This window comes from Equus caballus, chromosome 10, assembly GCF_041296265.1.
Source record: "Equus caballus isolate H_3958 breed thoroughbred chromosome 10, TB-T2T, whole genome shotgun sequence".
Classification (NCBI taxonomy): domain Eukaryota; kingdom Metazoa; phylum Chordata; class Mammalia; order Perissodactyla; family Equidae; genus Equus; species Equus caballus.
This window is the reverse complement of record NC_091693.1, coordinates 4,164,887-4,189,381: the sequence shown is the minus strand read 5'-3', so window position 1 is coordinate 4,189,381 and position 24,495 is coordinate 4,164,887. Positions and strand designations below refer to the sequence as shown.

Sequence of the window (24,495 nt, the reverse complement as noted above, 5' to 3'; positions counted from 1 at the left end):
AAATATCAACTTGACTTTGGCAAATTTGGCATATTTCTAAAAAATAAATTCAAATTAAACTTTGATATCATTCCACTTCATGTAAAGTGTAATAGAGGAAGGATCTCACAGCTATTTACTTCTATTTCTTCCTTCCCATCCTTTGTATTACTGTGGTCATACATTTTAATTCTATATGTTATAAATTTCACAGTATGTTGTTACTCGTTTTGCCTTTTATCTTTATTAAAACAGTTTATTGAGGTATAATGGACATACAATAAATTGTACATGTTTAAAATGCATAATGTTTTGACATATGTTTACACCCATGGAACCATCACCACAATCAAGATATTAAATATATTGATCATCCCCTAACATTTCCTCACGCCCCTTTGTAATTCTTACCTCCTGCCCCTCTCTCCCACCTCCCATTCCCCTGCCCACCCCACCCTCACCCCATCCCTAGGCAACCGCTGATCTGCTTTCTGTCACTATAGATGAATCTCACTTTCTAGAATTTTCTGTAGACGGAATTACACAAAATAATTATGCTGGCTTCTTTTACTCAGCATACTTATTTTGAGATTCGTCCATTTTGTTGCGAAAATCAATAGTTCATCCTTTTGATTGCCGAGTAGTATTCCATTATATGAATATGCTGCAATTTGTTTATCCATTCACCTGTTGGTGCATATTTGGGTTGTTTCCAGTTTTTATTTATTTTAGAAATAAAGCTGCTGTGAACATTTGTGCACAAATTTTGCACATATGCTTTCATTCTCTTGAGTAAATATCTAGCAGTGGGATAGGTGGGTCATATACTAGATGTATATTTGACTTACTGAGAAACTGCCCAACTGTTTTCCAAAGCTATTATTCTGTTTATGTCACCACCAGCAGCGTATGATTTCCAGTTGCTTCACACATCCTCACCAACACTTGGTTTGGTCTTGTGTATTGTGTGTCTGTATGGTGGGGGTTATAATTTTACAGTTGTGCATTACATAACGACATTTTGGTCAACAACAGACCGCATATACGATGGTGGTTCCATAAGGTCAGTACCATAGAGCCTAGGTGTGACTAGTGGGCTGTACCATCTAGGTCTGTCTAGGTGCACTCTATGATGCTCACACAACAACAAAATTGGCTAACGACACATTTCTCAGAACATGTCCCCATTGTTAAGTGATGCATGACTGTATTTGACATTAGTTCTTGTTCATGTTGACTGTCCATAGGTTTTTTAAGTGGTGACAGGCATATAGGTAACAATGTGTGGAGTTTCTTGGTGAATCTTCATCTTCGTTGTGCTTTCTGGACAACCATATACTGATAGGGTATGGGACGTTCCCTGTTCCTCTGGCCCAGACAGCTCTGTTGAGCCCAAGTCCATGTGCACATCTGAAGTTCCCAACTCCTTTCTGACAAGTGTCCGGATGTCTGGAAATATGCCAGGAGGCCTGTCTCTTGGAGCTCACTCTGTGGGTACACTTGTGGTGTTGGTGGGGTACTCTGGTTGCACTTCTCTGATGGCAGAATGATCCCTTCTCCCCACCCTTCTTTGGGGGAGCCGTTCGCTGGGCCCAGGTTGGAAAGGAAGAGCGTGAGGGATTGTCTTGGCCGACTTTTTCAATTTTGGACATTCTAATAGGTTTGTAGTGGTATCTCATTGTGGTTTTATTTTGCATTTCTCTAATAACTAATGGTGTTGAGCGTCTTTTCATGTGCTTATTGGCCATCTGTATATCTTCTTTGAAGTGTCTGTTCAAATCTTTTGCCTACTTTTAAAAATTGGGTTGTTTGTGTTCCTATTATTTTATTTTGAGACTTCTTTATATATTCTGGATATAGGTCATTTATTAAATATGTGATTTTCAAATATTGTCTCCCCATTTGTGACTTCTCTTTTTCTCCTCTTAGCAGTGTCTTTCAAAGAGCAGAAATTCTTAGTTTTTAGGGAATTCATCTTATCAATTTTTTCTTTTACAGATCATGATTTCAGTATCATATCTAAGAAATCTTTGCCTAACCTAAGGTCACACAGATCTTCTATATTTTCTTCTAGAAGTTTTATTGTTTTAGGCTTTACATTTAGGTCTATGATCCATTTGAGTTAATTTTTGTATACGGTGTGAGAGGTGCAGATTCAAGTTCACTCTTTTGCATATAGATGTCCAATTGTCCCAGCACTGTTTGGTGAAAGGCTATTGTATTAGTTATCTATTCCTGTGTAACAAGTTACAGCAAACCTTAGTGGCTTCAAACACAAAACAATGGCACTTTTTTCAATCTCATATCTCACTCTGCTCTTTTTTTTTCAAATAATGTTTTTCCTCTCTGTGTTTCATTTGGGTTACTTTCTGTTGCTTTGCCTTCACTTTTACTAATCCTTTCTTCTGCAGCGTGTGATCTGCTGTTCATGCCCTCCAGTGTAATTTTCATCTCCTGAAGTTCAAGTCTTTTTTGTAATCTTCCATGTCTCTACTTAGCTTTTCGAAGATATAGAATACAGCTATAATAACCATCTTAGTGTTTTTCTCGCTAATTCTAAGGTGTGTTCAGTTCTGAGTGGGTTTTGATTGGTTTCTTTCTTCCTTATGGGTCAGGTTTTTCTGTTTCCTTGTGTGCCTGGTTATCTTTGACAGCATAATAGACATTGTGAGTTTTACCTTGTTGAGTGCTGGGTATTTTTGTATTCCTGTAAGTCTTCTTGATTTTTGTTCTGGGATGCAGTTAAGCGACTTGGAACCAGTTTGATCTTTTGAGTGTTGCTTTTATGATTTGTTAGTTCTAGAGTAGTGCTCAATTTGGGGTAATTATTCCCTACCACTGAAGCAAGACCTTTCTGGGTACTGTACCCAATGTCCCATGAATTATAATTTCTTCCTGTCTGTCAGGTGGGATCAGGCACTGTCCCCAGCCATGTGTAAGCCCTGGCACTGTTCCTCTAACCCTTGTGGATGGGTCTTCCCCTGGCCTGGGGTACTTGCCTCACCCTTGTGTACTGAGCAGCATTTTACTGAACACTCAGGGTGGCCTTCTGTGGATTTCCGGAGTTCTCTCTGTTCAGCTCTCTCCTTTCTGGTGCTCTGTCCTGTACTTTCTGTCTGCCTTGATTCTCCCAGACTCTCAGCTCCATCTCCACAACTCAGGGAGTCTGCCTGGCTTCCCCTCAGTCCCTCCTCCCTGCACTGTGGCCTGGAAATTCTCTCAGGCAGTAAGCTAGGACAGTTGTAAGTCTGTTGTTTTGTTTCTCTTTTTCAGGCAAGAGGGTAAATCTGTTACTTTGTCTTCCCCATATTATAGTTTTGAATAATTTGCAAGATTTTAAAAGGTGTTTTAAAATCTTTTATATCTTTTTATATCTCCTCTTTTTTTCATTGTAATCTTTCATTTTGATAGGAAAACTACTTGAATATAGATTGCCTGGATTAGAGACCTGGTTACATCTCCTATTTGCTGGGAAATCCTGGACAAGTCATTTAATTCCTATGAAAAATGGAGATGACAATAATATCTATTCATGCAGTGGATATGAGAATGAAATGAGGTGTCTGATGGCACGTAACAGACTACGGGCACATAGTCAGTACACATTTAATGCTGTAGAAGAGAGGGTAACCCTTGATGAAGTCATGTGTCCTGCTGTTCAACCTTCAGCTCGCCGGCTCACTGGGATCTTTTTGTCTGTAGATCTGCTCTGGCTGCAGCCATCCTAGCAACTACATTGACTGGCCGGACCATTGCCATTCCTCAGCCTCGCCGTAGATCCCGGTCCGAGAGTGACACCACCTACGTAGAAAAGGACGATTTCATCGAGCCCTATGCCACCACCTCAGAGCATCAGCTCCAGTAAGGACCGTATCGCTGGCTCCACAGCTTCTCAGGGCAGAGGAGGAGCGGCTCACGTGTGTGCATGTGCATGTGACATGACTAGAGCTCAGTCCTCAGGTTTTCTTCACTAGTGTCAGAGAACACTGTCCTGGACATGAACTGCTCTTGAATTGTATCACTTTCCTATAGAATGGATCTTGTTAAATTAGGGTTTGTAAAAGCACTAGTCATTTTCCTGGCAGCTCAGAGCCAGCGAACTCAGTGTTGTTTTTAGCCCTTAGTAGGGTTCTCTGTGCCGGAACCTAGATGTGAGAGTCGTCTCTGACCACTTCTCGTGCATCTCCGCCCTGAACATTCAGACTGGTTTTACCTTCATTTACTTTCCTGTAGCATACCTGCGCTATATCTCTGTTCTTCCTTAATGTCGTTTCCTCTGTTGCTTGAGCTGGGTTAGAGCTGACCTTGGGCTGAGGGTCAGGAAGGTTTCCTCCTGATGAAGAAAGTGTTGAGGGGAGAGCTGAGGGAGGGACTGGAATTGACTGGGAACAGCTCGGGGGTTGGGGATGGTCAGTGTGGGGCTGGGCTGAGCTTCCTAGACAGAAGAGGGAGCGTGACACATGTGAGCAGCTGAAGAAAGATGTTCATGTCTGGGGGCCCCCCGAGTGAGGTGGGGAGTGCAGTGGGGCTGGGGCTGGAGGAGTGGGCGGGGCCAGGCCGGTGATCTTTGTCATCCTGTTCTGAGGTTTGGTGTCTCCTCTGGGCTTTAAGGGCTCATGGGGTGGGGAGCGTACAGGACCGGATGTGCCTTTTAACTGTCATGTTTATTCAGGGTTTTTTTCCAACATAGCAAATACTCTGTATTTTTTGTGTAGTAAAATCTACCAATCTTTTTCCAGTTTCTGTCATTATTGTCAAATTTAGAAAGACTGTCCCTACTACAGCATTATATAAATGCCCAGGTATTTCCTTCTAGGATGGGTTTATATTTTTGCTTTTTACATTTAAATCTTGACTTCATTTTGAGATGTTTGAACATAGCCTATTTTTCTTCTGATAAGAATTTATACTTTGGCTGAATAAGCGCTAAAGATGAAGAAATGATTCTAACATTGATTGGCACGAATAAGCAGGTAGGACCATCAGAGAAAAACGGGGAAGGAAGAATATGACTGAGGAGGAAGGCTGCGTTAGCCCCATCGTGTTTGAAACATAGAGTTGAAGTCTTTAAGATAGTCTGGGCTGGCTCAGGCCTGGAGAGGCACCGCGCATGCCCTGAGGGGACCTAGTGTTTGCAGGCATACTGGACCTTTAATAAGGGCAGCCCCACAAGCAAAGGGGAAGGAAAGGATTCATCAGGATATTGATGAGCAATATTAGGGAAAAAATCAGCTTGGAGCCTTCCCTAATTCATATACCAAAATAAATTCCTATTGAATGAAAGGGTTAATGTCTATACACATAAGATCGTGACATCTTATGTCTAGTCTTATCAGACCTCTCAGAGGGAGATGATGACTATTTACTTCTAACCTAAGAATTTAGAGGGTAGGAAAAAAATCTCTTTTTTTTTTTAAAGATTGGCACCTGAGCTAACAACTTGCCGATCTTTTCTTTTTTGCTATGTTTCCTCCCCAAATCCACGCCCCCCCCCAGTAGCTAGTTGTATACTTTTAGTTGTGGGTCCTTCTAGTTGTGTCACGTGGGAGGCTACTTCAACATGGCCTGATGAGTGGTGCCACGTCTGTGCCCAGGATCCAAACCGGCAAAACCCTGGGCTGCCTAAGCGGAGCGCACAAGCTTAACCACTCGGCCACAGGGCCGGCCACCCCCCCAAAATTTTTTTAATCATCTGTATGTGAAAAAAATTTACATAACCAAAATAAAATTAATAGAATAGGAAGAATGTTTATAGTAAATACAACGTCAGGGTTTTAATTTTAGTAGATAAAAAAGTTAATTTCAGATTGGAATGCACATACTAGAAGCAAAGTAGATCAATGGACAAAGGACAAGTTACCGTAGAGGAATTATGACTCGTACACAAATATATGAAAAAATATTCCGTCTCAGTAAGAAATGCAGATTTACCACGAGATTTAAGTTCTTTTGGGAAGTTTTAGAAAATCATTGCCAGTGTAGTGGCAGGCTGGGGAAATGACTTGTGAAATGATTTGGTGCTGTTTGCAGGTAGACCCAGCACATGTTGGCACGGTTTGACTCAGCAGTCTACCCTCTGGTTGGTCATTCTGTACCTAGTCCAGGTACAGAAGGGTGGTCTGCACGTAGATGTTCATTACAGAGTTATTTATATCAGTGAAGGGATATTTAAAGTTGCTTATAACTGGGGGAAAATAACCTAAGAGGCGTGGCTGATGAAACCGGTGTGTCTACTTGGTGTTGCCTTTGAAAACTTGTTAATAAAAGGGCAAATTGCATATGTACACAGTGATGATAACTATAAAAACCCCAGGGAAAAAAATAGACAGAATGCTGAGAGAGTGTAAAGAGACGGGCGAGCGGATGCTTTGATTCTTTAGCTTCCACGCATCTTGTGATTCAGTCACGATACGTCTATGCTGGGAGCTTGAGGCAGGGCATTGAATGATGGATATACGGCACTGTGAAGCGTTAAGTGTCTTGTTGTTTATTTTTTTTTTTCCTCTTTAATGTTCTGCTACAGACCAAACTGGCAGAGCGAGAAGGGAAGAAGAGCTTCTGTGCCGTCCTTTGAAATGCTGGGCTACGGGGAGGAAGAGGATGCCGACACGCACCTGTCATCCAGCTACAAGGAGTCGGAGGATGGCAGTGTTTGCAAAGAGGGAGGCCCCGGCGGTGCCGTGTACGCCGTGCCGCACAGAAATCAGGTGTTTGTCCCCTTCCAGAATTTCTCCTGCACCTGGACGTTAACGTGCAGTAAACTGCATAGAGCGCATTAGTATCAATTCTCTCTATGCGCTTCTGCCTCTAGCGGCTTTTGTTTGGGGGCTTTATCAACGTGTGTAGTCTCATTTTCTATCTCTTTTGGCTAAAATTTAAAATTCTCTCCTTTATCTTTCAAAGACAAAGGGAAACATCTTCACGTTCTCAATCTCAATTTCCGTCTGATGCCAGCAGTCCTGCTCTTTGCTTTGACCCCAAAAGCTGCTTTTCCTATCCCCTTTCCAGCGTCAATGTGCGTGTTGCAGCCTTTCTTCAAATTCGTGCCTCACCAGAGGAGCGTCTCATCTGTCTCTCCATGGTAGCTGGATTTGGAATGCGCTCTAGAAGTCTGTGTTTTTGTTCCTTTACTATAAATGTGTCAGTAAACAAGTACAGTACCAGTTTTTTTTAATTGTACAAAGGTCACCAGACTGAACCAGGCACCGCCCTCTTGGCTTTTTCACTCGGCAGTGCAGTTTTGAGATGGGTCCATGTTAATTGATTTTCTCTCCCCTACAGCTGAACGTTTAGGTTGTTCGTTGCACATTTGGTGTGTGTACCTGTGTGTGCAGGATCACACGAGATGGGGCTGAACTGTTCGCCAAAGCACTTGTTCCCTTCACCTTGCCGCCCGCAGCGTGTGCACGAGTCTCCACGTCTATGTACGTTCCACCTGACAGGAAAGCCCTTCCCTAAACACCCCAGGAACCAGAGGTGGTGTTTTAGTCACCCACTGAGAGGTCTCATCATAACCTGTGCATGGTGTCGGCCAGCTGCAGGTGGCGTGAATGAAAGGGCCCTCAAGCTGGACCCACAGCCTTACGATTGGTTTATTGTGGAGGAGGGGGTAGACAGGAGGGGGAGGAAGACGCAGGACCTTTCCGGCGCATTTACTGCGTGCTAGCTGGTATGTGTAGCATCTCAGGTACTTCACGCCCTTGGGGGTAAGTCGATGGAGAAACAGGATAAATGATTTGTCCAAGGTCACCCAACCAAACACCCGGTGGCAGAGGCAGGGTTCAGACCAGGGCGACCAATTTTCCCTGTTTATAATTAAAATTTGTATTTTCAGTTCTCGTGCCTATCAAGAATATTTCTTAGACATAAAGTTTTGTTTTGAAATGGGCACAGGTTATGATGAGACCTCTCAGTGGGTGACTAAAACACCACCTCTGGTTCCTGGGGTGTTTAGGGAAGGGCTTTCCTGTCAGGTGGAACGTACATAGACGTGGAGACTTGTGCACACGCTGCGCGCGGCAAGGTGAAGGGAACAAGTGCTTTGGCGAACAGTTCAGCCCCATCTCGTGTGATCCTGCACACACAGGTACACACACCAAATGGCCAAGTATTCTTAAATTTATTATGTGATTAAAATATATATCTTTGCAAAAATGGGTGTGTGGAGCATGTAAACCTGCTCTTTCATCGCTAGATGGCACCAGCTGTGAAGCAGTCATTGCCTATGGCTACAAGCCAAATCAGGCAATTTGAGTCTAGTCTGTGCCTCGTGCCTCTCTGTGTTTCAGGGCAGTTTGGGCAAACATCTTCCTGTGAAGTTCCTTCCTGTGAAGCTCAGAAATGGCCTAACAAATGGGAGTCAAGGCTTGTTTTCAGCAGTTTTCTTGTTGGCACTACCTGAGAGTAAGGCTGAGGGGAGATGGGGTGTGTGAATTGGTGGTCAGTGCAGGTGATGCTAGAGCCCAGTGGACAGCAGTGCCAAGGGCATTCAGAGACCTGAGTTCAAGTCCCAGCTTCTCTACCTCCCAGATGTATGACCTCAGTAAGTCAGATAACCTCTCTGTGCCTCAGTTTCTCCATCCTGTAAAGGGCTGTATTAGGGAGGAGACTGTCTTTGGGTAGGTGAATAATTCAACGTCAATTTATTGATCATCTAATGAGCACCAGGCATTGTGCTGGGTGTTGGAGAATCAGTGTGATTAAGACAGAGTCCAGAGTCACACGATTGATAATCAATTACAGTTATGATAAATGTTACAAAGGAAGGGTACAGGATGGCGGGAGGCCATATGACGGGGCCCTCACCTCTTCCGAGAGGACTGCCGACAGTGACAGTGAAGGGGTGAGGAGGAGTTAACAGCCTGCTTTCTTCTCCCCTTTGAGGTCACTCCGCCTGACACTCTTTGTAGGTTCATTCTTTATCCTTTGAACTTCAGTAATGTCGCCAGAATTAATCGTGGTGCTTATTATTTCTGTCCTTTTTTTCGTGAAATTTAGTTTATAATTTAATTCTGCAGACATAGATTTTCATCTCCCTTTTGTATCTTCAGGGATTATTTCCTCCCCTATTTTCTCTGATCTTTGACTAATTTTACCGTCTGTTGGTTCTGTTTTCCTTTGGGACCACTAGTGATGCTTTTCTTGGATCTCCTTTATTTGTGTCTGTGTCTGTTATATTTTCTGGAATCACTTGTCCCTCTCTTTCTTTCCAGCGTCACTTCGTGTGATTTCCTGTGTGCCCTCCTCATCTCTCAGCACGCTGTCACTGTGTTCTCTTGCTTCTAGTGCAGCTCTCACCTCCCTGTCGGTTTTGTTTTCCCTTTTGTTTTTTGTATTCTGCCAATTTACTGTGCACGTCTTTGTTGCCTTATCACTTTCGTGATCTCATGTCTCTCTTCTTTGGGTTCTTTACATCAGTCTGTAGTTTTTTTTGTGACTATAGAGGCTGCATTCTGGACGATAAAGGCGGGCTCTCCACGAGCGTCTCCTTTTACTGTCTCCTCCATGGGACGACTGTACGTCTAGGCCCGTCACACCCTTGCTGTCCTTGCACCTGTCGGGATCCCCGTGGACTTCGTAACTGTGATACTCTGGGATTTGGGGAGCATCTGCCTGCCTGAGGGCTTAGGGGGTTTGGCAGCTCTTGGCGTTCTCCCTCTGCTCCAAATTCCATAGATTTAGTAGCTGTTTTTTCCTGTTTGTAGTTTGGAATTGTGGCCATTGGCTAAGCTTTCTTTTTCTTTTTTTTTTTTCCCCTCCCATTCTTTTGATTGATTTCAGTAGGTTTTAAGGGAGGAGAGTTTAGTCTAAATGCCTTGTTACATTTCAAACAGAAATCACTAATAGGATGTTTTTGAAGCTCTTCCGTCGTGCATTCTTGCTGTTGTGTTTGTGGATCTGGAGAGCATCTTGTCATAAAATACCATATATTCATCTATTTGTTCATTTATTCATCCAACCAACTGCCAACAAGCCGAAATTTGAGTGTCTGCGTAGACTTGGATGGAGACACAAACTGGGAACGTTCAAGGAAGGGTAAACCAGTTCTTTCTAGAAGCTTCCGGAGGCCAAGGAATAGTGGGAATTCTTTTGCTGCTGCTGTTAAGGATTAGGAATGTCCCCTTTCTCTCGCCACAGTTTTTAATTTTTAATTTCTTTAAGGTTTCTTTTTGTTACACAGGTAATAACACGAATACACATTTCTCATAAAAACTTTTGACAGTGCATGTAGAACAGAAAGCCTGCCGTCGTGCTCCAGTCCTGCTCTCTCCAGGAGAAGCCTCTCTCGTCAGTTTGTCTGTAGCTTTTTTTGGCTGCAAATAATGGAATAAACAAACATAAGGCTCAAATAATAGACATTTCACTCTCTTACATACCGTAGTCGAGAGGTAGGAGATTCTAAAATTGTTTCAGCTGCCCGTCAAAGGCTGGTGCCTCAGCTCCCTCTGCCTCCTCTTCGTGGTCACGAGTCGGGGCAGCAGGTCCTGGTCCCAAAGCAAAAAGGAAGAAGCGGGGCAGGGTCCCTCTTGCCACGCTGCTCTATGTTTATTAGGGAGAACATTTCCTCCTGGAAGCCTGCCAGCAGGAGGCTCGTTGGTCACAGGCCCATCCTTTGCCCCGTAGGGGCTGAGGGCAAGAGCATTCCCATCATTCATACCTGCCAGCTGAGCCCATCTGCACCAACAAAGTCAGGCTTCTCATAGCTCTGTGGAAAGGGGGCACTGGCTATGAGGAGGCTGACTCCTGCAGTCCTGCTGTCGCATTTACAGAGAAACATCCATGCGCACGTAGAAATATCCACTGTGAGTTTGTGTGCATGTAGATTATTGATTGCTCTGCCAACGCGAGCGCCCCTGTGTGACGTTGACCCCTGCTGATTGCAGTAGAAGGCCAGGATAGCAAGGAAGGCACCAAGCTGTCACTCCAGCTGGTTTCAGAAGTCACCAAGAGAGAGCGAGCTCTGCCACCTCCCAGTGCTGGGTCTCCACGCGGCAGGTGAGGAAGCATGGATTCTCGAACGCTTAGTTTATTGACCCTAGTGTGCGGAGACGGGTGGTCCGGTAGGCTGCTGACCCACAAAGGTCCCAGCTCAGCCCTGAGCGAGTCCTCTACCTTCCAAATCAAAACGGCCCCTTCCAGAGTTAGTCTTTGGCTCACTGCACATTCTTACCACGCTCTCGTCTGGACTTTACCCCGAGAGGGAACCAGCCGGCCCCTTCTTGCTCCACCTGTAGCGACTGTATAATTTGTTTTGGGTGGGGTTCTTGATTTAGTGTCACTGATACAAGGAGAGCATCTGGAAAGGTTCTGGGCTGGACCCTGTGCGTCATTAGAGTTAATCACCGCTGGATCCCACCCTCCTCACTGTCACAGTCGCGAGGACGCGGATGCTGGGGCTCCCTTGCTATTTCGTCTTCATCTTGTTTTCATCTCCAAGTCATAGAAGACTTCTGGCATCACAGATTCGTTTTGCGTGTTTTTGAATTTTATGTGCATGAAATCATGGAACACATCATTCTTTTGGATCTGACTACGTTTTTAGGTGTATACAAATTTTAAATTGCTTCTGAGATATTGTGGGTTCGGTTCCAGACCACTGCAATAAAGCAAATTTTGCAGTAAAGTGAATCACAGGAATCTTTTGGTTTCCCAGTGCATATGAAAGTTATATTTACACTGTACTCTAGTCTATTAAGTGTCCAATAGCATTACGCCTAAAAAACAATGTACATACTTTAGTAAAAGAATACTTCATTGCTAAAAACTGCTAACCGTCATCTGAGCCTTCAGCGGGTGGTAATCTTTTTGCTGGTGGAGGGTCTTGTAAAAAAACCAGGGGTCCAACCTAGTGGCGCAGTGGTTAAGTTTGCACGTTCTTCTGTGGCCCGGGGTTTGCCGGTTCAGATCCTGAGTGTGGACATGGCACTGCTTGGCACGCCATGCTGTGGTAGGCGTCCCACATATAAAGTAGAGGAAGATGGGCACAGATGTTAGCTCAGGGCCAGTCTTCCTCATCAAAAAGAGGAGGATTGGCAGCAGATGTTAGCTCAGGGCTAATCTTCCTCAAAAGAGAGAAAAAAAAAGCAGTGTCTGAGAAGTGCAATGAAGTGAAGTGCGATGAAAGGAGGTGTGCCTGTAGATGCTCCTGGCAAGTTGACCGTCCTGTGTGGGCCTCTTGATCTCTGAAAGTGAGTTTTGCCTTAATGTCTCTGTTGTCAGACATTCTCCATCTTTCTTTTGTGTGGTATTTGCATGGTCTAATGTTTTCCATTAATTTAAATTAAATTTCTATATCCTTTGTTTAGATGAGTCTTATAAACAGCGTATGGTTTTTAAAACAAGCTTACTAATAATACCACACTGTTCATCCCCCGAAGTGTACAGTTCCGTGCAGCCTGCGGTGTTTGTTAGCTGACTGTGACACACTTCACCTTTGTCTTTTTCCTGGGCCAATTGTCCTTTATATTTCATGTGTATGAGGATCTATCTGAATTTAAATTTGCCGTCTTACTTTATTTTTCCTATATGCCCTGTTACCCTTTTCTTTCTCTTCCCCTCTTTTGGATTGATGATTTTTTTTCAGTTCTATTTCTTTTCCTCTACTAATTTGCAAATTGTACTGTTTTGTTTTCTAATAACTACTCTAGACATTCTGGCCTGTATGTTTTGTTCTTTTTTTTTTGAGGAAGATTAACCCTGAGCTAACTGCTGCCAATCCTCCTCTTTTTGCTGAGGAAGACTGGCCCTGAGCTAACATCCGTGCCCATCTTCTTCTACTTTATCTGTGGGATGTCTACCACAGCATGGCTTGCCAAGCCGTGCCATGTCCACATCAGGGATCCAAACCGGTGAACCCCAGGCCCCAGAAGTGGAATGTGCAAACTTAACCACTGCGCCACCAGGCTGGCCCCTGTTTTATTCTTCAAAATCGGAGTAATGTGTGACCCAGGACGAGGTGAAGGCGCCTAGGACAGGTGATGCCCCCGGCCCCCATGTCAGTGTGGGGCGGGCTGGCCTGCCGCTTCCTGCCCTGCCTTCAAGACCCAGACAAGTTTTGTCTTAGTTACCGAGGTGATTTTCACAATCAGAAGTATTGGGCAGTTTAAAAAGTGTTTGTTTTAAATTAAAGTGTTTTTAGAATATTGTCACAAATTCTTTAGGCTTATTCATCACTGTATTAAATATGCACAAAAGGTACACAAACCATAAATGTACAGCTCAGGGGATTTTTACAAAGTAGCCACCACCTAGACTTACAAAAAGGACAAGATCATTGCTAGGACCCAGAGGTCCCCCTCTGTGAGTGAGGTGAGGTCACTGCTTCGCCCAGAGTTAACCGCTGCCCTGACTCCAGATGAGGTCTTAGAAGATAACCTTGGATCAGGTTTGTCTATTCTGCAAACTCTGTGAGTTTAATCACACAAGACGTGTTCTTTGGAGTTTTCCGGAGTCTTCGGTGTGCACAGCAGTAGTTACTTCGTTCTCATTGCTGTGTAATATCCTGTTGTACAACTATACCATCCAATTATTTATTCACTTCACTGATGGTTGATATCGGGTTGTTTCTGGTTTGGGGCTCTTAGGGATGGTGCTGCTGTGAACATTTGTGTATGTATGTGTCTATATCTGTGTGTATATATACATAGGTGTATCCATAGATTTATGTATATATTTCTAGTGGGTATATCTGGGGAGTGGTGTATGTAAAATCATAGGGCATGTGTATGAACAGCCTTAGCAGACATAGTTACTACCAATTTTTTTCGGTATGCTTCTTTTTGGCAAGGAAGATTGGCCCTGAGCGAACATCTGTTGCCAATCTTCCTCTTTTTTACCTTCCCCAAAGCCCCAGTACATAGCTGTATATCCTAGTTGTGAGTCATTCTGGTTCTTCTGTGTGGGATGACACCACAGCATGGCTTGATGAGCGGTGTGTAGGTCCGCGCCGAGGATCTGAACCAGAGAACCCCAGGCCGCTGAAGTGGAACATGGGAACTTAGTCAGCCACGGGGCCATCCCCCTCAAACGATTTTTCATAATGGGGCATCTTTATAATGATGTCTGAGTCCTCCTTGCATTTTCACATTTCCTTCATAATAGTATTTTAATGGCTTAAGAGTAGGGAGAACAAGGCACTTGGTTCCTAGGAGATGAAAACTAAGTCATTTCTTTTTTCCTTTTCAAATGATGAGTAGAATGTCTCCCACGTCTGAGCTGGGTCCCCTTGGAGCCCTGTACCCAGAGCCTGGTGGGTTCCACAGCCTTAGTTAGCTCTTGGCTCTGAAAGGCCCCTTCCCGTGAGCATCTTGCCGGTCACTGCTGCCGCCTCCCTGCCAGCCTTGGGGATGGCTCTTGCATTGCCTGCAGCACCGCACGGCCAAGCCTAGCTAATCACATGAGCAAGATGTTACTGAGGAATCCGGATAGCAGGAGGGAAGCCAGCCCAGGGAGTGCCAGGCGTAGCTTTTCGTAAGAGACCTGCTTCACGCTCTTCCCCTTGGCCAGCCTCTGTCCTAGCCTCCCAGAGCCCTGCCAGTGGGCCTGTCTCCTGCTCCTCAGGGGACGGTCTGTTTCCTGGGCCACAGGTCTGTAAGGGACAGCTCTGCAGCCCTGCCACCATTCATGATGCCTACATAGGAGACGCTCACAGACAGTGGAAGGGAGGGCTCCGTTCCATCAGGAAACGACATTTTCAGTGGATTCACACAGCCGGCGAACACAACGGCCCTCCATCCGATAGCTGCCTGGATGAGGGTTCTCACGGGGTGGGCGGCAGCTCTCGTCCCACGCAGAGATGAATAACACAGCATCAGTACCAGGGTAGGGAGTACTGGGCGCTATGCAGAGCAGGCTGGAGGCAGCCCCTTTTCCTGTGTCGGTCCCTGGCAGGCATGAGGAGGGAAAGCCCCCCATGTCACATGGGTGGGATGTGAAGTTCTTGATGGTCTATGCATAATTTGGGTGGCATTGCCTCTATCACCAGGCAGAGGGACCCGAGGTTTCATCCAGCCCTGTCGGGTGTGGTCCTTTTGTGTCTTGGAGAGGGAGGTGGCATTGGAGAAGGTATGGAATAGACATTTTAGTGTGTTAGGAGGAAATTTGATACAGATAGCATTTATCACATTTCTTCCTTTGTCTTTTGTGAAAAGGTTCCGTTGTCACATGGGGTGAACAGTGAAGATGAGGAAAATATTTCTGAGCAAGATGGGTTTCCAGGCTCACCTCTTACACCTCAGCATACACAAGAAAAAGGTAAAAAAAAATTTTAGTATAAGAGCATTTTGTGGCGATAAATATTGGGCATTTTGGGGGAACATATAGCCATTGCGTCTCCATACTCTGGTTCTGTGATTATAAGTAGGAATATTCCTGAGTTTTGTTTTCACTGGAGGTAAGCTATTCCACAGTCAATTGCCTGGGTGGTTGGTTGTCTGTAAAGTTTGAGGTAGTCACTGTGGAGTCCGTTCTGTCAGTCATCAGCCGTGAGAGCACACGTGGGGAGCAGGACGATGGCTAGGCTTCGGGGCTGTAGACACCCTACCCCCACCCCCTGCTGTTCCCCGGTGCCTGGGGCTGGACGGGGCCGGCACACAGTGGTTTCCACGGAATGAACCGGGGAGGTGTCTGTCTTGTTCCCCGCGCTGTCTCCAGTGTGGGGAGCAGGGCCTGGCCCGCCGTGCACCGTCACTGAAGCTTTGTCAGATGACTGAGTGCATGCACGTGTTTATGGTCCAGCTCTGTAACTGTGCATCTCCAGCTCTCTTTGCTTGTTTTGTTTGGCACGGTGAGAGGAATCAGCATGTTATAGCTAAGGTAGGGAACAGTTTCCCGTTTCCTAAGAGGTGGCTGATGTTTGAGAATAGAGAAAGAGAGCCTGGCACCCAGTGGGCACCGACAGCTGCTTCATCAGGACCCTCAGAGTTGGCTGGGCTCCAGGAGACTCTCTAAACCAGTTCACAGGGTGACTGATGGAAACAGAATGCTGCCTGCTCATGTCTGGGCTGGAAGACACCAACTGGTCAGATGGCCTCTTCTGTCCTTGTGGGGACATCTGTGCGACTATTTGATTCATGTGAAAAGTGTCTCTCTTTTAATTATAGAACTAATACTTTCTCACTGTAAAAAAAAAAAAAAACCTGAAATGCAGAAATATATAAAGTTAAATACACATACTTGTACTCCCATAGATAATTAATTTTAACAATTTAGAATTTGTGTGTATATAAAATACACATTATTTTGTTACCTTCCTTTTTGAATCTTATGATGCATCCTGAATAGCTCCCTTCGCCCGTTTTCTAATGTCTGTGTGGCCTGTGCCCTGATACGTCGTGTCAGTCAGAATGCAGTCAGGAGACAGCAAGCGCATGGCGATTGGAACAGGGGGAGTTGACTGTAGAGAATTATGAAGTATAACAGGGTTGCCTACTGAGGGTAGAGAGAAACGCGTTTGGCGGCTCACCCTGGGTGAGAGGCAGCCGATGGATGGGGAGGGTGCAGCGGGGCCCACGGGCCGGTGGAGAAGTCAGTGGAGTGTTGTGCTAGCGGAACTCAGGGGAAAATGCCCCCTCCAGCTGACCACCGGGAGCAGCCGCCCGTGGGGACGTGCTGCCAGCCCCAGGAGAGGGCTGATCGTGCCCTCCCACGGCGTGCTCTCTCCCTTCTGCAGCTAAATTTGTCAAAACAGAGATCTCTGCACGCCCTCTCCCTCCTCTTGCCTGCCAGTGTCTCCTCCACCCAGTCCAGGCGGGCTCTGCCTGCGCTGTCCTGCAACCGGTGCCTGCTTGCAACGGGTGGTGTGCTGGCTCAGCCTGTCTGACTGCCGGGGGCGCTCCACACGGGGGTTGCTCCTGCTGTCTTACCATCACCTCTCCCCTGGCCTCTGACATCTTGCTCTCCCCGGTTCCTCCCTCCTCTGGGGCCCCTTCACCTTTGCAGGTCATCTTCCTCTACCTGCCCATGAAATGTTGGGGTTCCCCAAGGCCCAGTCTAGGCCCTTCTCCCTACTCTCCTAAGCAGTCACACCTGCCGCCTGTTTCCAGTGCCATTTATACTGTTATGCCCCGGTTTCTTCTCCCAGCTCACGACTTCCTGTAACCAGCTGCCTGCTCTCTGATTCTGTTCACTCATTCATTCAGCCAGAAGATACCTGTACACATATGGAGTGCCCACTGTGTTTTGGCAACATGGTAGCAGCCAGAGCAGTCTTTTCAAAACACTAATCTGGTAGTGTCCCCGCCTGCCCCATGCACCTCACACGCTTTTTACTTAGATCGCTTCAGTGGTTTCCCACAGTCCGCAAGACCTGCCGGGCCTGCACCTGCTCAGCCACTCTGGTGTTCTTTTATGTCCTCAACTGCTTGATGTTCCATCCTGCCCCTGGCCCTTTGTACATGCTTTTCTCCCTCCCCACCATCTAACATCTGTTATATATGGACATGTGAAAGGGCATGGGACGTGGGGTTGTGTGTATGTTTAAGTTTTTGTATGTTCAGATAGATCTGAAAGCAATATAACCGTGGTTACCTCTTGGGAGGGGAGTAGTTCAGAGGGTTGTGGTCATGGGGCAGTTTTGATTTATCTGTATTAGTAGAATTTTTGACAGGAGAATGTGTTCATGTAGTGTGAATTTTCTTTCTATAAAGATTGGGATAGTTCCTAGCATGGCATCTTGAAAGCAGTAGTGTGTCTGCTAGGGGAGACCTGTGTTCTTATTTTAGTAGTTTAGACCACCCGCCTGTGTGGATTGTAGAAATGAGGAGGGTGAGGACTCTGGAAATCTTTTTGGGAAATGATAAGTGAGAAAACAGGAAATAAAATACATGCGGAGAGCCAAGTGACTGTGTATCCATTGAATGTCAGAGTGAACTTGGTGTGATAGAAATTCTGAGTTTAATCATCATGTTCTTTTTCTGGAAAGTTGATGACTAAGATAAAATCGAGATCATTATTTTCTTCAGGAAAATAGGTGAAGTGCCCTTTGAAAACTTTTTCTATTCATTTGTTTTTTATTGAGGTAACATTGGTTTATAACATTATGTAAATTTCGGGTACACATCATTATATTTCAGTTTCTGTGTGGACTACATCATGTTCACCACCCAGAGACTTATTGCCGTCCGTCACCACACACAGGCGCTTAGTCACCTTTTTCGCCCTCCTCCCTGCCCCTTCCCCTTTGGTAACCACCAATCCAATCTCTGTCTCTGTGTGCCTGTTTGTTGTTGCTGTTTTTCTCTTCTATTTATGAGTGAGATCATATGGTATTTGGCTTTCTCCGTCTGACTTATTTCGCTTAGCATAATACCCTCAAGGTCCATCCATCTTGTTGCAAATGGCAAGATTTCATCTTTTTATGGCTGAGCAGTATTCTATTATATATATATACCACATCTTCTTCATCCATTCATCCCTCGATGGGCATCTAGGTTGCTTCCAAGTCTTGGCTATTGTGAATAATGCTGCAATGAACACAGGGGTGCGTGTATCTTTACGCATTGTTTTCATGTTCTTTGGATAAATACCCAGCAATGGAATAGCTGGATCATATGGTAGTTCTATTCTTAATTTTCTGAGGAATCTCCATACTGTTTTCCATAGTGGCTGCACCAGTTTGTACTCCCACCAGCAGTGTATGAGGGTTCCCTTCTCTCCACATCTTCTCCAACACTTGTTGTTTCTTCCCTTGTTAATTAAAGCCATTCTGATGGGTGTGAGGTGATATCTGATTGTGGTTTTGATTTGCATTTCCCTAATAATTAGTGATGTTGAACATATTTTCCTCCACGTGCCTGTTGGCCATCTGTACATCTTCTCTGGAAAAGTGCCTGTTCAGATATTTTTGCCCATCTTTTATTTGGGTTGTTTTGTTGTTGTTGTTGAGATGTATGAGTTCTTTATATATTTTAGATATTAACCCCCTATCAGATATTTGGTTTGCAAATATCTTCTCCCAATTGTTAGGTTCTCTTTTCGTTTTATCGATAGTTTCCTTTGCTATAGAGTAGCTTTTTAGTTTAATGTAGTTCCATTTGTTTATTTTTTCTTTTGTGTCCCTTTCCTGGTGAGACATGGTATTTGAAAAGATGCTGCTAAGACCGATGTTGAAGAGTGTACTGCCTTTGTTTTCTTCTAGAAGTTTTATGGTTTTAGGTCTTACCTTCAAGTCTTTAATCCATTTTTAGTTAATTTTGTGTATGGTATAAGATAATGGTCTACTTTCATTCTTTTGCGTGTGGCTGTCCAGTTTTCCCAGCACCATTTACTGAAGAGACGTTCCTTTCTCCATTGTATGTTCTTGGCTCCTTCCTTGAAGATTAGCTGTAGATAGATGTGTGGGTTTATTTCTGAGCTCTTGATTCTGTTCCATTTATCTGTATGTGTCTGTGTGTTTGTGCCAATACCATGCTGTTTTGGTTACTGTAGCTTTGTAGTATAATTTGAAGCCAGGGAGTGTGATACCTCCAGCTTTGTTCTTTTTCTTAGGATAGTTTTGGCTATTTGGGGTCTTTTGTTGTTCCAAATAACTTTTAGGATTCTGTGTTCTGTTTCTGTGAAAAATGTCATTGGGACTTTCATAGAGATTGCATTGAATCTGCAGATTGGTTTAGGAAGTGTGGACATTTTAACAATGTTAGTTTTTCCAATCCACAAGCACAGAATATCTTTCCATTTCTTTGTGTTGTCTTCAGTTTCTTTCAACAGTGTTTTATAGTTTTCAGCGTACATGTCTTTCATCTCTTTGGTTAAATTTGTTCTTAGGTATTTTATTCTTTTTGTTGTGATTGTAAGTAGGATTGTATTCTTAATTTCTCCTTCTGCTAGTTCATTGTTATTGTATAGAAATGCAACTGATTTTTGTATTTGATTATGTATCCTTCAACTTTACTGTATTTATTATTTTTAATAGTTTTTTGTTGGATTCTTGAGAGCTTTCTATATATAAAATCATCTTATCTGCAAATAGTGACAATTTTACTTCTTTCTTTCCAATTTGGACCCCTTTTATTTCTTTTTCTTGCCTAATTGCTTTGGCTAGGATTTCCAATACTATGTTAAATAAGAGTGGTGAACCTTGTCTGGTTCCTGTTCTTAAAGGGAGAGCTTTCAGTTTTTCACTGTTGAGTATGATATTAGCTGTGGGTTTGTCATATATGGCCTTTATTATGTTGAGGTGCTTTCCTTCTGTACCCATTTTATGCAGAGTTTTTATCATAAACGGATGTTTTATCTTGTTGAATGCTTTCTCTGCATCTATTGAGAGGATCATGTGATTTTTAGTCTTCATCTTGTAAGTGTGGTGTATCACATTGATTGATTTGCAGATGCTGAACCATCCCTGCATCCCTGGAATAAATCCCACTTGATCATAGTGTGTGATCTTTTTAACGTACTGTTGTGTTCAATTTGCTAGTATTATGTTGAGGACTTTTGCATTGATGTTCATCAGTGATATTGGCCTGTAATTTCCTTTTTTTGTGTTGTCTTTGTCTGGTTTTGATATCAGGGTAATATTGGCCTTGTAGAATAAGCTAAGAAGCTTCCCCTCTTCTTCAGTTTTTTGGAAAAGTTTGAGAAGGATAGGTATTAAATATTCTTTGAATGTTTGGTAGGATTCACTGGGGAAGCCATCTGGTCCTGGGATTTTATTTTGGGGGAGGTTTTTTATTGCAGTTTTAATCTCCTTACTGGTGATTGGTCTATTCAAATTCTCTATTTCTTCTTGATTCGGTTTTGGGAGGTTGTATGATTCTAAGAATTTATCCATTTCTTCTGATTATCTGATTTGTTGGCATATAGCTTTTCAGAAATAGTATTCTCTTATAATCCTTAGTATTTCTGAGGTGACCGTTGTAATTTCTCCTCTTTCATTTCTGATTTTATTTGAGTTTTCTCTGTTTTTTTCTTGGTGAGTCTAACTAAAGGTTTCTCAGTTTTGTTTATCTTTTCAAAGAACCAGCTCTTAGTTTCATTGATTTTTTTCTCTTTTTTTTTAGTCTCTTTCATTTATTTCCGCTCTGATTTTTATTATTTCCTTCCTTCTACTGAATTTGGGGCTTTGTTCTTTTTACACCTCCTTTAGGTGCACTGTTAGATTCATTATCTGAGATTTTTCTTGTTTCTTTTTTTTTTTTAAGAGATTTTATCTATTTATTTATTTTTGAGGAAGATTAGCCCTGAACTAACTGCTGCCAATCCTCCTCTTTTTGCTGAGGAAAACTGGCCCTGAGCTCACATCCATGCCCATCTTCCTCCACTTTATATGTGGGATGCCTACCACAGCATGGCCTGCTGAGCAGTGCCATGTCAGCACCCAGGATCTGAACCGGTGAACCCCGGGCTGCCAGAGTGCAACGTGCACACTTAACTGCTGCACTACCTGGCCGGCGCCCTCTTGTTTCTTAAGGTAGGCCTGTATTGCTATAAACTTCCCTCTTAGTATTGCTTTTGCTGTATCCCATAGATTTTGGCATGTCATTTTTTCATTTTCATTTGTCTCCAGGTATTTTTTGATTTCTCCTTTGATTTCTTCATTGACCCAATAGTTGTTCAGTAGCATCTTGTTTATTCTCCACAGATTTTTGGCTTTTTCAGTTTCCTTCTTGTAGTTGATTTCTACTTTCATACTGTTCTGGTCAGAAAAGATGTTTGGTATTGTTTCAATCTTCTTAAATTTATTTAGACTTGTTTTGCAGCCTAATTTGTGATCTATCCTGGAGAACGTTCCATGTGCATTCAAGAAGAACGTGTATTCTGTGGTTTTTGGATGGAAGATACTGTATATATCTACTAAGTCCGTCTGGGCTAATGTGTCATTTGAGGCCAATGTTTCCGTATTGATTCTGTTTGGATGATCTATCCATTGATGTAAAGGGAGTGCTAAAGTCCCCTACTGTCATTTTGTTACTATTTCTCCTTTTATGTCTGTTAATGATTGCTTTATATACTTAGGTGCTCCCATGTTGGGTGCATAGATATTAACAAATCTTATATCCTCTTGTTGGATCGTTCGCTTTATCTTTATGTAGTGCCCTTCTTTGTCTCTTGTTATGGTTTTTCTTTTAAAGTCTATTTTGTCTGATATGAATATTGCTACCCTAGCTTTCTTTTCATTGCCATTTATATGGAGTATCTTTTTCCATCCCTTCACTTTCAGTTTGTATGTATCGTTAGGTCTGAAGAGTATCTCTGCTATGTAGCATATATGTGGATCTTGTTTTTTAATCCAGTCAGCCACCCTGTGTCTTTTGATTGACATATAGTCCATTGACATTTAAAGTAGCTATTGATAAGAATGTGCTTACTGCCATTTTGTTACTTTTTTTCTGTGTGTTTTAGTAGTTCTTCTCTGTTCCTTTCTGCTTCTCTTGCTCCCTTCCTTTGTGATTTGATGGCTTTCTTTAGTATTATGTTTGGGTTCCTTTCTCTTAATTTTCTTGTGTATTTATTATAGGCTTCTGGTTTATATTACCATGAGGTTCATACACAGTAACCTATGTATGTAGCTCTATATTAAGTTGGTGGTCTCTTGAGTTTGACCTCTTACTCCTTTCCCCTCACATTTTATGTTTTTTACATCATATTTAACCTCTTTTGTGTGTGTGTATATCCTTTAGCATCTTATCATGGAAATAGATACTTTTAGTACTTTTGTCCTTTGACCTTCATATTAATTTCATAGGTGGTCAACCTGCTGCCTTTACTGTATATTTGCCTTTACCAGTGATTTTATTTTCTTTGACAATTTTCTTATTCCCATTTGGAGTCTTCTCTTTCCCACTTAAATAAGTCCCTTCAGCATTTCTTGTAAAACTGGTTTCTTGGTGATAAACTCCTTTCGTTTTTGCTTGTCTGGGAAGCTCTTTATCTCTCCTTCCAATCTGAATGATATCCTTGCAGGGTAGAGTATTCTTGGCTGTAGGTTTTTTCCTTTCAGCACTTTAAATATATTGTGCCACTCCCTTCTAGCCTGTAGGATTTCAGCTGAAAAGTCTGCTGATAGTGTTATGGGGTTTTCTTTGTATGTATCTTGTTGCCTTTCTCTTGTGGCTTTTAGGATTCTCTCTTTTTTTTTAATTCTTGACATTTTAATTATAATGTGTCTTGGTGTGGGCTTCTTTGGGTTCATCTTGTTTGGTGCTCTCTGTGCTTCCTGTACCGGGATGTCTGTTTCCTTCCTTAGGTTAGGAAAGTTTTCAGCTGTTATTTCTTCTAAGAGGTTTCCTGCCCCTTTGTCTCTCTCTTCTCCTTCAGGGTCACCTATAATATGGATGTTAGTGAGCTTAATGTTATCTCTGAAGTCCCTTAGACTGTTCTCATTCTTTTGAATTCTTTTTTGTCCTTTCTGTTCAGTTGGGTGATTTCCTCTAGTCTTTCATCCAGCTTGCTGATCCGTTCTTCTGTGTCATCTGCTCTGCTTTTGAATCCCCCTAGTGAATTTTTCATTTCAGTTATTGTATTCTTCAGTTCTGATTGGTCCTTTTTTATATTTTCCACTTCTTTGTTGAAGTTCTCACTGAGTTCATCCGTTCTTCTCCCAAGATCCGTGAGCATCTGTATGACTGTTAGTTTGTCCTCTTTATCAGGTAGATTGTTTATCGCTGTTCTGTTTAGTTCTTTTTCTGAGGATTTGTCCTGTTGCCTTATTTGGAACATATTCCTTTATCTCCTCATTTTGCCTCTTTCTGTGTGTTTGTATCTGTGTATCAGGTAGGTCAGCTATGTCTCCTGATCTTGGAGAGGTGGCCTTATGTAAGAGATGCCTTATGAGGCCTGGCAGTGTGCTTCCCTCTTGTTACCAGTTCCAAATGTTCCAGGAGTGACCCCGAGTGCGTTACGTGTGTCCTTCTGTTGTGGCGGGGTTGCTCTTGCTGCAGGCGCACAGGTAGGCTAGGCTGGCCCCCAGGCCAGCATGTTGTAAGGCTCAGCTGCAAGCAGCTGCTATAATCACGTTACTTTATTGGGCGGGGGGAGCCCCAGCACAGCTGGCTACAAGGTGTACTAGCACACACCTGCTGCTGTTTTGTTGTTAAGTGAGGAAGCCCCAGTGTGGCTGGTTGGTAGGCTCAAGCTCACAAGGCTGCTGTTGGCTCCCTCAGTAGTGCAGCTGGGTGGGCTGGCCCCAGGCATGGTGGCACTCAGTTGTTTCAGGTGTTGGAAGGTGGGGCTGATCCCCCATGTGGCTGTCTGAGAAGACCAGTGGCAAGTCTGCTGCAGCTGACAAGCCCACCGCCTGTGGGCCTGCCCCTCACCCCCTCCCAAAGCAATGCTGCCCCATGTGCATCTCCCACGCCACCAAGGCAGACCCACTCGCCCTGCTTCAGAGGTCCCACAACCCTGCCCATGCAGGCCCATCCTTCACACATGCTCTGCTCCATTGAGGCAGATCCACTTGCCCCACTGCAGAGGCCCCACACACCCTGCCTGTCTGGGCCCACAAGTTCCCCATGGGCTTGCTGGAGGGCAGGGCCAGTCCTTAGGGCAGGCTGCCTGCCCTGGCTGAACTGGATTAAATGG

The 24,495-nt window shown here is 43.8% G+C and overlaps 1 protein-coding gene and 1 long non-coding RNA gene across 3 annotated transcripts in view; both read left to right on the top strand.

Moving 5' to 3' along the window:
* The window catches only part of CEP89 (centrosomal protein 89), a 74,794-nt gene that overhangs the window by 4,616 nt on the left and 45,683 nt on the right, over positions 1-24,495 (top strand). For both annotated transcript variants that reach the window (XM_005596124.4, XM_001489993.5), the window contains exons 3-5: positions 3,682-3,840; positions 6,503-6,686; positions 15,129-15,231. In XM_005596124.4, the coding sequence (XP_005596181.1) occupies positions 3,682-3,840; positions 6,503-6,686; positions 15,129-15,231 (446 nt within the window). The remainder of the gene's footprint in view (positions 1-3,681; positions 3,841-6,502; positions 6,687-15,128; positions 15,232-24,495) is intronic.
* Positions 10,160-11,602, top strand: LOC138915876 (uncharacterized). Its single transcript, XR_011422282.1, has 2 exons — positions 10,160-10,974; positions 11,253-11,602. It is a non-coding gene; the product is annotated as an uncharacterized lncRNA (long non-coding RNA).